The sequence below is a fragment of the Mya arenaria genome, chromosome 6, assembly GCF_026914265.1.
Source record: "Mya arenaria isolate MELC-2E11 chromosome 6, ASM2691426v1".
In the NCBI taxonomy this organism is placed as follows: domain Eukaryota; kingdom Metazoa; phylum Mollusca; class Bivalvia; order Myida; family Myidae; genus Mya; species Mya arenaria.
Window position 1 is genome coordinate 20,798,441 of NC_069127.1, and position 17,296 is coordinate 20,815,736.

A 17,296-nucleotide genomic window follows, 5' to 3' on the forward strand; every position below is an offset into this window, starting at 1 on the left:
TCAACAGCTAACCAGTATAAATACACATATTTAGGCTCAACAAAACAGGAAGTACATGCGTTTCTACGATATTTGACTTTACAATTCATGCCAAAATATACTATGCATGCACAAAAATATTCCTTTGATTACACCTAACGGCGCCATATGTAGGTTTTTCATAGACCCTGTATAGGTTTTGGTTTTTATTTTAATGAATTGTCATGTTTAATTCATTTGACTGTGATGATCCAATCAAAAAAGCTTATTATGCCCCCCTTCGAAGAAGAGGGGTATACTGCTTTGCACAGGCATGTCGGTATGTCGGTCGGTCGGTCGGTCCGTCGGTAGACCAAAGCTTGTCCGAGTGATACCTCAACAATTCCTGGACGTATGGTCATCAAACTTGACATGAAGGTTGTGCCAGACCAGTAGATGACCCCTATTGATTAAAGGGGTCAAAGGTCAAGGTCACAGTGACCTTTAATGGTAAATAATTTTAAAGCTTGTCCGAGTGATAACTCAACAATGCCTAAACCTATTGTCATCAAACTTGATATGGAAGTTGAGCCTGACCAGTAGATGACCCCTATTGTTTTTGGGGATCATCGAGCCAAAGGTCAACATCACAATGACCTTGAATGGTAAAAGGTTGTCCGAGTGATAACTTGACAATGCCTGCACTTATGGCCCTCATACTTGACCGGGAGGTTGGGCCTGACCAGTAGATGACCCGTATTGATTTTGGGGGTCATCGGGGCCAAAGGTCAACATCACAGTGACCTTGAATGGTAAAAAGTTGTTCTTGTGATAACTCGACATAGCCTGCACCCATGGCCCTCATACTTGACATGGATGTTGGGCCTGACCATTAGATAACCCCTATTTTTGGTGGGGTCATCGGGCCAAAGGTCAAGTTCACAGTGACCTTGAATGGTAAAAGGTTGTCAGTGTGATAAAACGACAATGCCTGCATCCATGGCCCTCATACTTGACATGGAGATTGGGCTGACCAGTAGACGACCCCTTTTGTTTTTGGGTGTCATCGGGCTAAATGTCAAAGTCACAGTGACCTTGAATGGTAAAAGGTTGTCCGAGTGATAACTCGACAATGCCTGCACACATGGCCCTCATACTTGACATGGACATTGGGCCTGACCAGTAGAGGACCCCTATTGTTTTTGGGGGTCATCGGGCAAAAGGTCAAGGTCACAGTGACCTTTAATGATAAAAGGTTGTCAGAGTGATAACTCGACAATGCCTGCACCCATGGCCCTCATACTTGACATGGACGTTGGGCCTGACAAGTAGATGGCCCCTATTGGCTTTAGGGGTCATTGTTCCAAAGGTCAAGGTCACAGTGACCTTGAATGATAAAAGGTTGTCCAAATGATAACTCAACCATGCCTGCACCCATGGCCCTCAAACTTGACTTGGAAGTTGAGCCTGACCAGTAGAAGACCCCTACTGATTTTAGGGGTCAAAGGTCAAGGTCACAGTGACCTTGAAAGCAAACTCGACAACTCCTGGACCTATGGTCATCAAACTTGACATGATGGGTTGGCCTGACCAGTAGATGACCCCTCTTGGTTGTGGTGGTCATTGGGCCAAGGTCAAGGTCACAGTAACATTTAACGCAAAAAAATTAACAAATCTTCTGTGATATCTCAACAATGCCTGAACCTATGGTCTTCAAACTTGACATTGAATTGGGCCTGACCAGAAGATGACCATTATTGATTTTATGAGTCATCGAGTCAAAGGTCAAGTTTACAGTGACCTTGAATGCGAAAATGTTTCGAGTGATAACTCGACAATGCCTGCACCCATGGCTCTCAAACTTAATTCGATGTTGCGTCTGATCTGTAGATGACCCCTTATGATTTTAGGGGTCATGTGGTCAAAGGTCAAGTTCATAGTGACCTTGAACGAAAAAATCTTGTCTGTGTGATAACTTGTCAATGCCTGCAACCATGACGCTCAAACTTGACATTTAGATTTTTGTGCCCAGCTGATGACTCCTATGAGACTCGCATGCGTTTCAATATCATGATTCTTTGACCTTCAAATTTCCCTTAGATTAAACATATCCCAATACTTTCAGCAATAATTTAGTATCGATCTTTAAACATATGTCCTCCGTAGTTCTGTTTACTTTGTGATGTTTTTAAAGCTTAATTATCATTAACACGTATGGTCTAAAGATGTCCGAAGTGTTAAACAAAGAACACATAAATTATCGTTTCCAGAATTTGACAATTTGATATCGCTTAGCCAATAGTGGTTTAACAAAATAAGAGGTTGCTGTTAAAGGAAATTCTGTACAGCGCCCGATTAACGAGTGCCCAATTAAGAGTTTGACGTGGATTTTTGCAGATTTTGATTTCACTCGCCTCCGCCTCGTGAAATCCGAATCTGCAAAAATCCACTCGAGTCGACTTCCAGATCAAAACTCAGTACTAATAACCCTATTTTGCATACCATTTATGTTACCACTTTACATAACATCAAGTGTTGTTTGTTATCTATTATACTAAAGAATCACAAGAATATAAAGATTCAACAGCTTACCAGTATAAATACACATATTTAGGCTCAACAAAACAGGAAGTACATGCGTTTCTACGATATTTGACTTTACAATTCATGCCAAAATATACTATGCATGCACAAAAATATTCCTTTGATTACACCTAACGGCACCATATGTAAGTTTGATAGACCCTGTATAGGTTTTGGTTTTTATTTTAATGAATTGTCATGTTTAACTCATTTGACTGTGATGATCCAATCAAAAAAGCTTATTATGCCCACCTTCGAAGAAGAGGGGTATACTGCTTTGCACAGGCATGTCGGTATGTCGGTCGGTCGGTCGGTCCGTCGGTAGACCAAAGCTTGTCCGAGTGATACCTCAACAATTCCTGGACGTATGGTCAACAAACTTGACATGAAGGTTGTGCCAGACCAGTAGATGATCCTTATTGATTAAAGGGGTCAAAGGTCAAGGTCACAGTGACCTTTAATGGTAAATAATTTTAAAGCTTGTCCGAGTGATAACTCAACAATGCCTAAACCTATTGTCATCAAACTTGATATGGAAGTTGGGCCTGACCAGTAGATGACCCCTATTGTTTCTGGGGATCATCGAGCCAAAGGTCAACATCACAGTGACCTTGAATGGTAAAAGGATTTCCGAGTGATAACTTGACAATGTCTGCACCCATGGCCCTCATACTTGTCAGGGAGGTTGGGCCTGACCAGTAGATGACCCGTATTGATTTTGGGGGTCATCGGGGCCAAAGGTCAAAGTCAAAGTGACCTTGAATGGTAAAAAGTTGTTCTTGTGATAACTCGACATAGCCTGCACCCATGACCATCATACTTGACATGGATGTTGGGCCTGACCATAAGATAACCCCTATTTTTGGTGGGGTCATCGGGCCAAAGGTCAAGGTCACAGTGACCTTGAATGGTAAAAGGTTGTCAGTGTGATAAAACGACAATGCCTGCACCCATGGCCCTCATACTTGACATGGAGATTGGGCTGACCAGTAGACGAACCCTTTTGTTTTTGGGTGTCATCGGGCTAAATGTCAAGTTCACAGTGACCTTTAATGGTAAAAGGTTGTCCGAGTGATAACTCGACAATGCCTGCACCCATGGCCCTCATACTTGACATGGACATTGGGCCTGACCAGTAGAGGACCCCTTTTGTTTTTGGGGGTCATCGGGGAAAAGGTCAAGGTCACAGTGACCTTGAATGATAAAAGGTTGTCCAAATGATAACTCAACAATGCATGCACCCATGGCCCTCAAACTTGACTTGGAAGTTGAACCCGACCAGTAGAAGACTCCTATTGATTTTAGGGGTCAAAGGTCAAGGTCACAGTGACCTTGAAAGCAAACTCGACAACTCCTGGACCTATGGTCATCAAACTTGACATGATGGGTTGGCCTGACCAGTAGATGACCCCTCTTGATTTTGGGGGTCATTGGGCCAAGGTCAAGGTCACAGTCACATTTGACGCAAAAAAGTTAACATATCTTCTGTGATACCTCAACAATGCCTGAACCTATGGTCTTCAAACTTGACATGGAAGTTGGGCCTGACCAGAAGATGACCATTATTGATTTTATGAGTCATCGAGTCAAAGGTCAAGTTTACAGTGACCTTGAATGCGAAAATGTTTCGAGTGATAACTCGACAATGCCTGCACCCATGGCTCTCAAACTTGATTTGATGTTGCGTCTGATCTGTAGATGACCCCTTATGATGACCCCACAGTGACCTTGAACGAAAAAATCTTGTCTGTGTGATAACTTGTCAATGCCTGCAACCATGGTCCTAAACTTGATATTTAGATTTTTTGTGGCCAGCTGATGACTCCTATGGATTTTGAGGTCAAAGGTCATGGTCATAACACACTCTTTCGTCACACTTTGAATGGTCATAATCTTAAAACTGCCTCAACGGCATCCAATGTCAGTGACAAACCAGCTGTCATTTCGGTCCATGCATATTTCATTCAATTGTCCATATAATCCTGACAACATGGCGCTCAGTGGGGCATAATGTTTAACATACATCTCTTGTTTGATTACTGATAAAAGATTCAAGCGATCATTTTAAGACTTTTTTAATTAGAAATATGTAACCATGAAGCTATCAATTAAAACAACAAACATTTAGAAACGTATAGTTAAATATTTTACCATTTTTGATTAGTAGTGGGTTTTTTAAAAAAAAATACTGAAAAGCCATGACATAGTTTGGTGAAGTTATATTTCTGTAAAATTATGTTAGATACAATAAGGATACAACCTAAGTGTTCAGCCAATGACATTAGAGATAAGCAATCATTAAGTACTAGGCTTAATCATTAATAATTCCATCTTTCGCGGGTGTTTAAAGGTCCTCATACTACCACTCATCCGATACACACTCCCTGCATCAGATTTTGCGTCAAATGTTAAATGTGTCAGCCAATGAGGTCGTATTTTAAGACAGTAAGATGACCTGAAGTGAAAATTTCATGATTAAAAAGGACTCGTTCGCTACGCTCACTCCGCCCATTATCAATCATTAAAAGTTTGCTTCGTGTCATCTAACTATAACCTATCTGCAGATACAAACATCATCTCCATAACGAAAGAATCAAAGGGGAGAAACAGTGCCAACTCCTCAAACTTATTAATCAATAACCCAAAGACAGCTAACCAATATAGTGCGCCGATATAAAACAATGTGTTCATACAGTCATTTAATGGTTTTATCAATGTATACTAGAGGAGGTCAAACGATAATAAAAATAGATAAAAAAAACACAATGAAACAAGTGAATGAGTCATTGACAGGTAGGTATTAGTTTTTTCTATACCGTTTGCACTCTCTTTAGAGTGTATTAGCCCATTTTGTGTTTCTCCGTAATATACTTAACTACTAAGTTTGTCCCTGTAGTTTCCATTTTATTTGCTTTTCCTTATCCATTAAAGCTGTGTATTTTAAAGCAGGAATATACTATATATATAGTTTTATTAATAAAAAGAATGCGGATGTGTCCAAACATGTCCCTTGGTTGGCGTTACAGAAGTCCGTGATGCATCCTTCTTCATCTTTGGACGATGTGCACCCTCTGTGGTAGACTGAAAATCATTTATATAAGGTGATTATCTTAACCATGAAAGAAGGTGTCTTCATAAAGAATGTTTCTTAAAGTCGGCCGCAGGTTAAGTTGTTATCATGGGGAGGTAAGTTTAATATAAATGCGCACAGCATCATTACATATGTAAGATTGATTATTTAGATTAACCATTAATAACTATAACACACCTCCACCCTTGTATCCTTTTGTGCATTTTACACAAAGCTCCCCGTCGGAAATGTATATTTTGTCGTAACTGTACTTGTCACTATCAAAATTGCCCTGATCACAGAACTTGTGTGATGTGCTGTTACAATGGTAACATAGTATTTCTGAAACGAAAGGCAACATGTAGTACCAGGTATTTACCTCGAGGGAGATAATAGCAACATTTAGAAAAAAATCACTGAATATGTTCGGTTATTATTTTTCTTAATTTCAGGATCCTTTCAACATAAAGTGACACAATACACACTATCATTTTTTTAAATACTTAAGGAGATTCAGCATCACGCAACATAAGCGTATTTCTAACAGCTTCATTACGCAACATAAGCGTATTTCTAACAGCCTCATCACGCAACATAAGCGTATTTCTAACAGCCTCATTACGCAACATAAGCGTATTTCGTACAGCCTCATTACGCAACATAAGCGTATTTCTAACAGCCTCATTACGCAACATAAGCGTATTTCTAACAGCCTCATTACGCAACATAAGCGTATTTCTAACAGCCTCATTAGTATTATCATACTAGTATGAGTATCGAATTTAAAAGGTATCGAGAAAAAGAGTTTATGATACTTGGACGTTTTTCTGATGACCTGAATCACGCGGAGACGTTTCTATTTAGGCCGTGCAGACAGGATGCGAGCCATCAGAAAAACGACCATTCACGACATTGTTTTTTTTTAAACAACTCCCTGTTTTGATGCACTGTTCGTGGTATTAACAAAAGAAACTCTTATTCCATTCGATGAGCAGTCGCGTTATTGATTCTTAATAAGCACATTGTAGCTCAAATCTTTTGAAATATTTTGTAATATAAAGTAGAGTTTAACATCGTATTCTGATCGACAATAGAGAGATATAGATTTTACAATATGAATCGCTTTATTTTCAAGTTCAGTTAAATTGATATGGTAAAGAAAATTGACAGATATACAATAAGGCATGCGTCCAAATGTGTTTCAAACGCAATGGTACATACTTGGGCATAATATTCCCGTGAAACAATCTTCGGACTCCTTATAATCACCCGTGCAGGTGCTGCCGTTATGTTGTGGCTGCGGGTTGTCGCAAAGTCGTTCCCGTACCCTAGTTCCGTTTCCACACGAAACTGAGCAGGTCGTCCACGTCGACCAATTGGAAAAAAATCCATTTACTGCATCAATAACGATGTTCCACATGTATTTTCTACAAACGCAGAAAATAGACTATACGTTCAAATGATGTTCAATCTGATTAGGAACTATAAGAACTAGTTATTGAGAACTATTATAAGAAGTATTATAACCATGGAGACACTGAAATGAGTTATTGGAGTGCTCATTTTAAGGAGTGCTCATTTTAATTAAAGTTCTTGAAGGAAAGTTCGAGTTTTTTTTCGAGTGAATCGACATAGGCTACCACACCAAACCACACAGTTTGCCAGTATGCAATGTAACTAACGAAAAGTATTAAAAATGATGTGTCTCACTTCGATTACTGTTGATATTCGTCTTATGAAGGTCTTATAGCAGTTTTCATCGGATGCTAATTAAATTTAATTTTTACATGAGCCCAACGAAATCGAATGCTATAAATGTTACAAAATGTCAGCCTGCATAAAGGTTTTAATGCCTACCGGAATGAAATACATCGGTAATGTTTTGAACACTATATACTCATTTACATTTCGTCTTACAATCTTATACATGCCCTATGTTTGCTAGGACAAATAGCAACGCACGAAGCAGTATATGGTAATTATATAGTTACACATTACCAATGATTAGCAGTATATGATGAATTTTTATTCCATTGGTCATACAAACGTATATATATATATATATATATATATATATATATATATATATATATATATATATATATATATATATATATATATATATATATATATATATATATATATATATATATTTTTTTTTTTTTAAAACGGTGTTATTGGAAAACATAATTATGCAGACAATACTTTACTTTACAACACATTACAATCAGCTTTAATTATATTTGCCGTAACATACAAATTATCATTTTTTTTGTGAGTGTAATTACTTACGTTGATTTATTCCATTTGATTTGGGTAACTATCAAATTGCCTAGCACGTAGTGTTTTTCCTGCAGTGTATTATATTTGTTGCGATTAATAGTCATAAGTAATAGATTCGTTAGGCAATAATAATAATGTGACATACTGAACTGTGTTTCTCCTTCTGCAGATATAGTTCTGATCTCTAATCATAGAAGTACTTGTGGTTTACCTATAAGTTTATTATTATTTGATTTATTGTTAAGTTTCCTCAAGTTAATTCATACTTTGATAAGATTTTGCGTTTTATCTTAATTTAGGATTGTTGGGATAAGAGTGAGGTTTGTGCACTTAAACTGGTTTAAGCCCCAAGTAAATTTTGAACGTTCCAAGGCGGTACCTAACAATCCTTGATAACACCCCTAGTATATATGTACCGAGTTGTTTGTTGAGATGTGTACTGTTGGTCCATGTTTCTGCTTTATGATTGCTTGTTTAAGTGTTGTTGTTTTTTTGTTTTTGGTGTTTACCATGAGCGATTATACGGATTTTATGTTTCCCCACGCTTATGCAAATTTTAATCAGATTTACCTTTTACGTTTTTACTTTATTCAGGATTGTTGGGATATGAGTGAGGCTGTGCACACAAACTGGTTTAAACCCCCAGTAAATTTACATTTCACTGACCGTTCCAAGGCGGTACCTAACAATCCTTGATGAACATACCTAGTTTTTTATATATAGTATGTATGCACTGTGCTGCTTTTGGAGTTTTGTGCTGTTCTTCTATGTTTCTTGTTTGTGATGTTGTGTTCTATGTCTTTGGCGTTTGCCCAGTGCCATTAAACCGGGTTTATGTTTAAACTCTTTACTACTGAGCTTGTTTCTGTAGCTTTTTGCATAAATATTAAAGGCCAAAAACGATTAAAGGGGAACAAAGCTACAACACAACAACTATTAAACGCACATAAAAACACCGTCGTTAGTTCAATTTGAGAGCAACCGACTTGCTACAGTCAGTGAAAACAATATTTGAACTCATATATAAAGTGTGAATGTGATAGTTTAACCTCTTAGTTCATCAAAACAAACGATCTTATAAACTGACAAACTGAATTTTGTTTACTTAATTAATCGATATGTGTATCAGGTGTAAAATGATAAGAGTGTTCTCATTCATTCTAGGGTTTGTTAGGTTGGTTTGTAAATTAATAGATTTTATGATTTAACTTAATAATTTGTTGAATTACATATTGACATTTGAAGGCATTGCAAAAATGTTGTCTATTGTCATATGTTTTGAAAATGATCTTAATCTAAACTTGGTGTGGTCCGAATGTGGTGTCTTGTCGATGTTAGTCTATTGGGAGATGTTTAGAAAATACTCATTTTCAATTCCTTAATAGGTGGATTGTCAATTGTGAAATCATATTTTAAGTGTGCGTTGTGCTGCTTGTGGAGTTTTGTGCTGTTCTTCCATGTTTCTTGTTTGTGATTTTTTGTTTTTATGTTCCATATCTTTGGCGTTTACCCAGTGTGATTAAACCGGGTTTATGTTTAATTTTATTATTTCATAATGGGTGATAATGTTCAGGAAAGACGAGTGATTTTGATTGGGAAAACTGGAAAGGGTAAAAGTATTACCGAAATACACTTTTAAGGAAAAAGTATTTGCAGCAAAAGAGAGTTTTAACGCTGTTACACGCGTCTCTTGTTCTGCCGAGACAGTGATTGTTGAATTCGGACATTGGCACTATGATTACACTGTAGTTGGCACACCGGGGCTCTTTGACACTGGAACCTCTCTTGCGAAGACGACGCTAATGATTCAATCATCAACTACGACATATTGCCCAAATCCGCATGCCTTTCTTCACGTCTTTAAACGTGGAACATTTACCGAAGAAGACGGCTTTACGGTGAAAATGATGCAAACCAGTTTCTGCGAAAAGATAAACGATCATATAATAGTTGTCGTAACGCATGGGAGAGATTACAAGTCAGATGAAGAAAGTGAGAAAACAGATGTAAAAAAAACAACACTTTCAAAAATTGTCAAAAAGTGTGGAAATAGATTGATACGAATTGAAAATGTCACAGCTGAAACTGCCTCTGCGCCGGAGAAAATTTTCAAAACCGTTGAAATCTAAGTAAAAATGGGTCTCGCACATGTAATAATAATTATGCACATGTTCACTCAAAAGCGTTGAACGATCATCTCGCCAATTACAATGATAGTAGAGATATCGAATTTCATCTTATGGCACTGTTTACAAATTTCGGAAGGTGGATACCTGGCTGGAAAACAGTTTTTCTTGGAGTTCTCGCCGGCGGGGCAGCTGGGTATGGGGTCGCAACCGGGACTTTAGGAGGCGCTGTAGCTTGGGCTGCTATATGAGCCTTCTGTGGTCTCCTCGGTAGGGGGTGTTCTATATGGTGTACTTCAGAAAATAAAATTATGATAACGGTATAAACATGCGTATTTACATCACTGTAACACTTATCAATATTAAAAAAAAAACTTTTTCTGTGGGATAGACTCCAGTCAATTTATAACCGATGAAACCACAGTAATCATGTATATAAAGGTGTCTTGCATTTGAAAAACGACATTTGGAGACAACGAAACATTAAGACAACATTAGCAATTGAGGATCATTGCAAACTAACTATTTCACAAACTACGAGCAGCCTCTTCGTTCACAATCCGTTGATACGTAAAGCTAAATTTCATTTGGAGAACATCTTGTATGCTTTATTACATGTCTCTTTTTGGTTCACTTCGTAGTGAAATACTAACAATTACCACGATGTATTATTATCTGATTCAAGTTTTGAGTTGTTGTTTTTTAGAAATGTTTTGCTAATAAATGTTTCCATAAGTGCGTCAATAAGAAAAAGAGAATTTTGTATTTATGTGCGTTGCTGCAATAACTTCAATCGATATCCATAAACGTTGATATCAAGTGTATTAAATTGCATGCACTTGAGAAGTCTCTTTTCAAATTCGAATACATATTTGAACTAGTTAATATATATATATTCAAAGCAACGTCTTATTGATCAGATCAAATAATCTTTGTATGGCTCGGCAATTGCAGCAATACTCTTTCCAAACCTTCTTCGAATAATCTTCGTTTCTTGATAAATTTAAGTAACGAATTCCTTCAACTGAATTTTAACGTTCGTCTCATCAATTACGTATTGAAACTTATGGCAACAAAAAAATTACCCATTATCAAAATATTTGGACCATTTGTAATAACAAAGATATGGAAGATAAACTTACCTTTATTTTGTCTGTCCATGTACGTAAATTTATTTCTTTGATGAAATCCGTTTTTTATGCAAGACACGAATGATTATTTTATTTAGAGGCATTTTTAATTCGTTGAAATATATTTATATGCATTTATATATACATATAATTGTCGTACTCTGGAATGCATCGTTCATTAATATAATTCATAAACATAACCTGCATGTATCTTGTCCGATCATGGTTTCTCCTAAATGACACACATGTACACAATACTGTAAAATGTTTATAATTTCTGAAGAATGACACACATCTATAACATATCTTTGACAACACTTTTGTCCTACATAGTTTATTTATACTCTGGAATTTACTAATCCTATCAAAAAAAGTGCATTGATTAAAGTCCTTGAGATAGATACACTGACTTTCTTGAAATACTTTCTTAAAATACTTTGTAAAAATTACCCGAACAACTAAAAGCTTCATAAATACATTTGTCTATATAATATATGCATGTTAAAGCAAACAAACCAGAAAGTAGAAAAGACCATACATGCACAGTGAAATAAATAAAACTTCCACACGTTTGATTAATTTTTTACGTATTTTGTACACATAATGGTTTCGGGTTGCGTCATTTTGTTTCATTTTGCTATTACAAAATGTAAAACTACAGAAACAAGTGTAAAGGATAAGTCGTCTACAGGTTATCTTTAGTAAGGTAAGAACATTTAAACGACAATTTGGTATATTAGGATATATTTGATTAATATTGACCAGTCTTTAAATAGTTGTGTTAACTTATATCTTAATATAAACATTTATACAATTTGCTGCAGATACAGAAATCACCTCCATCACCAAAAAATCAAGGCGGATAAACAGTGCCAACTCCTCAAATGTATCCTACATAACACATCTATGCGATCAGGCTCGCCGATTTAAAATCATGTTTCTATACAGTCTCTTCTTGATTGTATCGTCGTATAAACCAGGAAGTTAAACGAAATGAAAAACGATGAAAACAAAACAAAACAAAAAGCATAACAATTCAATAATTCATTGGAAAATGAGTAGTCATCTATTAATTAGAGATGCATGCAAATGTCTTGCAAAAGGTATTCAGCTTTCTTTTTGCTGTGTTTTCTTTTTCTATATCGTTTTTATTTTAGTGTGTGAAAGTCCTTAAAGTTGTGATGATTTTCTATAAAATTGTTAGCTGCTGGGGCTGTCTCTGTAGTTTCCATGTTATTATTGTATCTACCTCTTGAAGAAGTATATTTCAAAGCAAGATATATACTAAATACAGTTTCATAAACAGAAGGAACGCTGCCGTGTTCATACAGGAGGCTTGGTTGCAAAAATCAAAGGAACATCCATATTCATCTGCGGACGATGTACACCCTCTGTGGTAGACTGAAAATCACAGAATGGGTTTTATTGTGTATTATAATGTCTATAAGCAAAGCACTTGAGTCGAATATAAATTCTCGGATTAAAAAACAGTACCACTAACTCTATTATTGTCTCAAATGTCTTGAACGAAAACAAAACAAACCGAACGTGGACTTAATTTTCAAACGAAATTATCAGAGGGAAATGCCGTTATCATAATCGTGATAAAGATGTTTTGATTAAAAATGTTTTTTTTCAAACTGGCCGCAGGACCTAGCAAATACCCTGTTATCGTTGGATAGAAGTATGTAAAAATGCACTCAACATCATTGGTAAAACAATATGGACTAGAAAAGTATCTTTGCTTTTAATATTTGAGTGGGATATCACTTTTTTCTAAAACAAATGTGCACACTGAACAGAAATATGATACTAAACAATGAGTAAAAGTAAATAAAAAATATTCTACATGTGCTGTGTTTTTTACTTCATGTGAAAAGAACGAGTCAATTTAACACACCGCCATCCTTGATTCCCTGTGTGCATCTCTCACATGCTTGTCTGTCAGGAGCAATGTATATTTTGTTGTAATCGTACTGGGAGTCATCGAAGTTTTTTTGTGACAGTGATTGTTATCACTGCTATTGCACTGGTAACACCAAATATCTGAAACAGAAGGCGAAACGTAAACCGTGTAATTTATTATGTAAGAGATGAAAGCCTCGTCTACATTTGTTTGCATATCCCAGTAAGATGCCTTTAAAGGAGGTCTATTTAAATTAAACAACCCAATGCAAACTTCAGCTTTCGGGAATACTTGAGGTAAAGGACCAACATTATACGAAATCCGGCATCGAGCAATATAACCGTATTTTCTGACAACCTCACCAGTGTCATAAAACTATAATAAACGTGTCGTATTTTTATTGTATTGTATTGTATTATTAAAGGATGCTTTTTTTGCCTAAATCACGTGGAGAAGCAACCGTTGAGACCGAGTAGACGTGATGCGGGTCGTCAGAAAAGCGGCTTATCACAACGTTATAATGTTTTTGTATATGGTCCTACTTAAATATATTCAATAATGTAATGCCCTGTTTGTGGTACCAACCAAAGCAATTGCATAACCCTTCAACAAGTTTTTTCTCGGATTAACCATTCCTGAAGCAATCGCGTTGAATTTAATACGGTTTTGTAATTTGAGTTTAAGAAAATAGTATTCGGAAAAGAATTTTGGTGGCATAAAACAAATCATGTATTATAATGTTTTTGAAAAACAAAGGGTACGTACTTGGGCATATCTTCTGTATAGAACATGCATCGAAGCTAGACAAGTCCCCATTACACTCAGCCCCACCGTACTGTGGTGGGGGATTGTTGCAAAGCCGATACCGGCTTCTGGTCCCATCTCCGCACGTATCCGAACATTTTATCCATGGAGTCCAAGCCGAAAATCCTCCATTGACTGAATTATAAATCATAAATGCAGAATGGCATGTATCTGTTGCTGTAGAATGAAACTGCACGACCTATAATCCAAACACTATGCAATATAATCACTGTGCATGAATTACTGGAACTGGAATATACCACGGAGGCACTGACCTAGGAGCAACACTATAACCTACTATTGTAAATGCTTGGAAAGGCCATTGGAATTGAAAGTAAGTGACATGTGCTTATCATGAGCATATCATAGAATATTGAAAACGGTCATGTGTGATTGTGTCCTCCGCCTGCAAACCGAATCACACAAATAACCGAGTTGTAATCCAGCTTTATATAGATATATATTTTCATACAAAGCTCCATATAGTAACTGAGCATTTACATCCGTTTGACAAAAGAAGTAAAACAAATACTAAAACAAATATTGTTTTGTATATTTGTTCTTGAATATCATCAACGGGTAAAAAATTGATTTAACATAACGCCTATAAACTATAACTAACAAAATAACGTACATAAAAGGATCGACTGTTTTTTCTGGGACCGTTCATTAATATTGGCCGGTATCACTAACAAAAAAAATGTATTAACAACAACAATATTGAAATATCAACAACATCACTATCAACACTATAAACATCAACCACAATCGAACATGATAATAGGATTTGCACACCACAGACCCGTTTGATAGCTCATCAAAGTGACCGCATAGAAGTTCCAAAAAGGTCTGCTTTAGCCTTTTATCGTTTCCTGTTATAACAGTTTTAATACGCCAATTATCTTATCGGTTTAAGGTTATACTTTAATGCACATTTTGAGTCTAAATAAATGTATTTAATATGTTTTGGCAAACGTTACAACTGCAATACGTGCGGAAATGAATGTACATATATTGTTTACGACAATATTTGCTAATATTCAATTACCAACATGAGTTTAGTAATGGCATTGTCTGTTATTTCTTAAATGAAAGTTGGAAGATTGCCAATTTTACTTTGGGGTGTGTTTAATTGGGGTTAAATGAGAACAATTTGAATATCATTCGCACTGAGTTTTTAATTGTTTTCAAAACTATTCATTTGGAACAAAGAACAGGGATTGCCTAATCTGTGTCACTGTCTAAATGGTACAGTCTCGAAGACATAAAGCATTTTATGTATACCGACCAATAACTGCTATTGGGTTGTAAAATTGAACAAAGGTGGAAAACTAATAAAGACGAAAATGCAACAGAGCAATAAAACACATATTAAACAACCATATGATCTTTATTTACCTATCATGGGTATTGTTGTGAACTACCAGTTCAATTTTCGCTTATTTAATAATGGGTGAACAATTTTATTGCAGTAGTATTTTCCTTCCAAGTTGTCCTTTGCAAGTGAATATTCTAATTCGCTGACCGTTTCAAGGCGGCAATCCACAAGTCATGCAATATTTATCAATAAAGAAATCTGCAGTCTGTCTTTATTGTTTTGTGATTTGTGATTTTGTGAAGACGAAGAAGAAGAAGAAGAAGAAGAAGAAGAAGAAGAAGAAGAAGAAGACACGCGGTGATAATTAAGTATGTGATTTTATATGCTTACACCAAACCGCACTATAAGTGAGCTCTCTCATAATATTTTCTTTAAAAAGACAACAGCGATAAGTTCAAGTTGATTAAGAATTTTTCAGTTAACCTAGCTGAATTTTCAGATTGACTTTATTTGACTGAAATAGGATATAAATAGACATTATTTACAAATAACCTTTTTATCACAAAGGTACATACTTGGGTCGCATTCATGCTCAGAGTAACACTTTTCGAAGTTGAAATAATCCCCGGTACACAATGCGTTTAATGGGGTTGTCGCAAAGTCGATATCGGGTTTTGATTCCGTTGGAACAGGTGGATGAACAACCTGTCCATTCCGTCCAGTCTGAATATCCTCCATTCACTGAAACATAAATCAATCCCGATAGTGCGCAGGCATCTTTTCCTAAAGAGAAAAACGTACTAGTATTCTGATCTTTGTTTCATGTTTTTGGTTTGTGATTTTTGTGTGTGTTCTTTGTCATTGGCGTTGACCCTGTGCCTTTTTATGTTTAAACTTTTGTCTTCTGGACTTTTTTCTTGATTTTTTCATATAAATATTGATCAGAATTCTTTCTCACCTATCACAACTAGCAAATCACAATTATACCTAATATTTTATCTTCCTTTGCCGTTCGTCAATAGAATCTCTTTCACAGCTTTGAATTTTGGTGAATTACCAATTTTCTATGATATTAGGGATGTTTAACCGTATGCGTTGAACTCGGCTGACTAGAACAAGTTTTATTTATTTTGACTGTTTAGTCAGGAATGTATTTATTTAGCGCCTTTTGGGGGACTTAAATGTCCGTGACTCTGATCAGCGAGATCCAGCAGCTCTAGTCAAACCTCTGTAGCAGATGATTGTGTGAATATGTTTATGTAACACGTTTGAGTTCCGGTGTTAAACTGGTCAGTTTTGTTGATCCATACAATCAAGAATGTGTTGACTATTTGTTTGTTATGAATATCTTTTGGCTAGCAATTGAGCTGTGCTTTTTTACTTTCTTCATTTTATGTTTGGTACAAATTCACAATAGCGGCATTTAAATCTTGTTTAAGACTAATGGCGAACTGGTAAGGACAATTCTAGCCTATTTCATAGTGATAAATCACTTTCATTTTAATCTGTTTCCAACGGTTATGGAATGTCTGAAAGTCTGAGAACTGGCCTAAGGACTGATATGTGACAATGAACATGTTTGTTGGCTGTATATGTTTTATATGATTATTTGCATATCGGTCATGTTATCATAATGTCACTGGATACCGCATGTGATACATGTAGGCTAGTTGCCATATTATTGTAATAACTATAGTGTATACTAGTTCGTTTCATGATTATGGTCATTTTTTGTTAGTAATTAGCATCTTTGGGGCCATGTATTTGTCATTTTTCTAAAATGACTTTCCTTGATTATGGTTAGAGAACTACTTTGACATTTAATTACGTAAATATGAAGTACAGCCCATTTTGTGACCAATAGTCCGGCCTACCGGCCGTTTTTGTCATTAATTCTGATCAATATTTATATGAAAAAATCAAGAAAAAAGTCCAGAAGACAAAAGTTTAAACATAAAAAGGCACAGGGTCAACGCCAATGACAAAGAACACACACAAAAATCACAAACCAAAAACATGAAACAAAAACACAAAAAAATCCACACACAGCACATTACTATATAATATCAAATACTTGGGGTATTAATTAAGACTTGTTAGGTTCCGCCGCAAGTGTTT

The 17,296-nt window shown here is 36.1% G+C and overlaps 2 protein-coding genes across 2 annotated transcripts; both read right to left on the reverse strand.

Annotated features, from left to right (window-relative positions):
- Positions 1 to 5,798: 5,798 nt before the first annotated feature.
- Positions 5,799 to 8,021, reverse strand: LOC128237628 (thrombospondin-2-like). Its single transcript, XM_052953217.1, has 3 exons — positions 7,904 to 8,021; positions 6,833 to 7,038; positions 5,799 to 5,953 (listed from the first exon to the last, which is right to left on the reverse strand). The coding sequence occupies exons 1-3, from the start codon at positions 7,996 to 7,998 to the stop codon at positions 5,799 to 5,801; spliced, it is 456 nt and encodes a 151-aa protein (XP_052809177.1). The 5' UTR covers positions 7,999 to 8,021.
- A 3,454-nt stretch (positions 8,022 to 11,475) lies between these two features.
- On the reverse strand, positions 11,476 to 14,096 carry LOC128236998 (A disintegrin and metalloproteinase with thrombospondin motifs 14-like). Its single transcript, XM_052952165.1, has 3 exons — positions 13,822 to 14,096; positions 13,051 to 13,196; positions 11,476 to 12,551 (listed from the first exon to the last, which is right to left on the reverse strand). Exons 1-3 carry the CDS (start codon positions 14,009 to 14,011, stop codon positions 12,474 to 12,476), a joined length of 414 nt encoding a protein of 137 aa, XP_052808125.1. The 5' UTR covers positions 14,012 to 14,096; the 3' UTR covers positions 11,476 to 12,473.
- Between the last annotated feature and the right edge of the window lie 3,200 nt (positions 14,097 to 17,296).

Coding starts and splice junctions, on each gene's coding strand:
- LOC128237628 (XM_052953217.1), bottom strand. CDS start 7,998: ATGACTATTAATCGCAACAAATATAATACACTGCAGGAAAAACACTAC. Junction 7,039..7,903: donor ATCAAATGGAATAAATCAAC/GTAAGTAATTAC, acceptor CTGCGTTTGTAG/AAAATACATGTGGAACATCG. Junction 5,954..6,832: donor CACGGGAATATTATGCCCAA/GTATGTACCATT, acceptor CTTTCGTTTCAG/AAATACTATGTTACCATTGT.
- LOC128236998 (XM_052952165.1), bottom strand. CDS start 14,011: ATGATTTATAATTCAGTCAATGGAGGATTTTCGGCTTGGACTCCATGG. Junction 13,197..13,821: donor TATACAGAAGATATGCCCAA/GTACGTACCCTT, acceptor CTTCTGTTTCAG/ATATTTGGTGTTACCAGTGC. Junction 12,552..13,050: donor ACAGGGAATCAAGGATGGCG/GTGTGTTAAATT, acceptor TGTGATTTTCAG/TCTACCACAGAGGGTGTACA.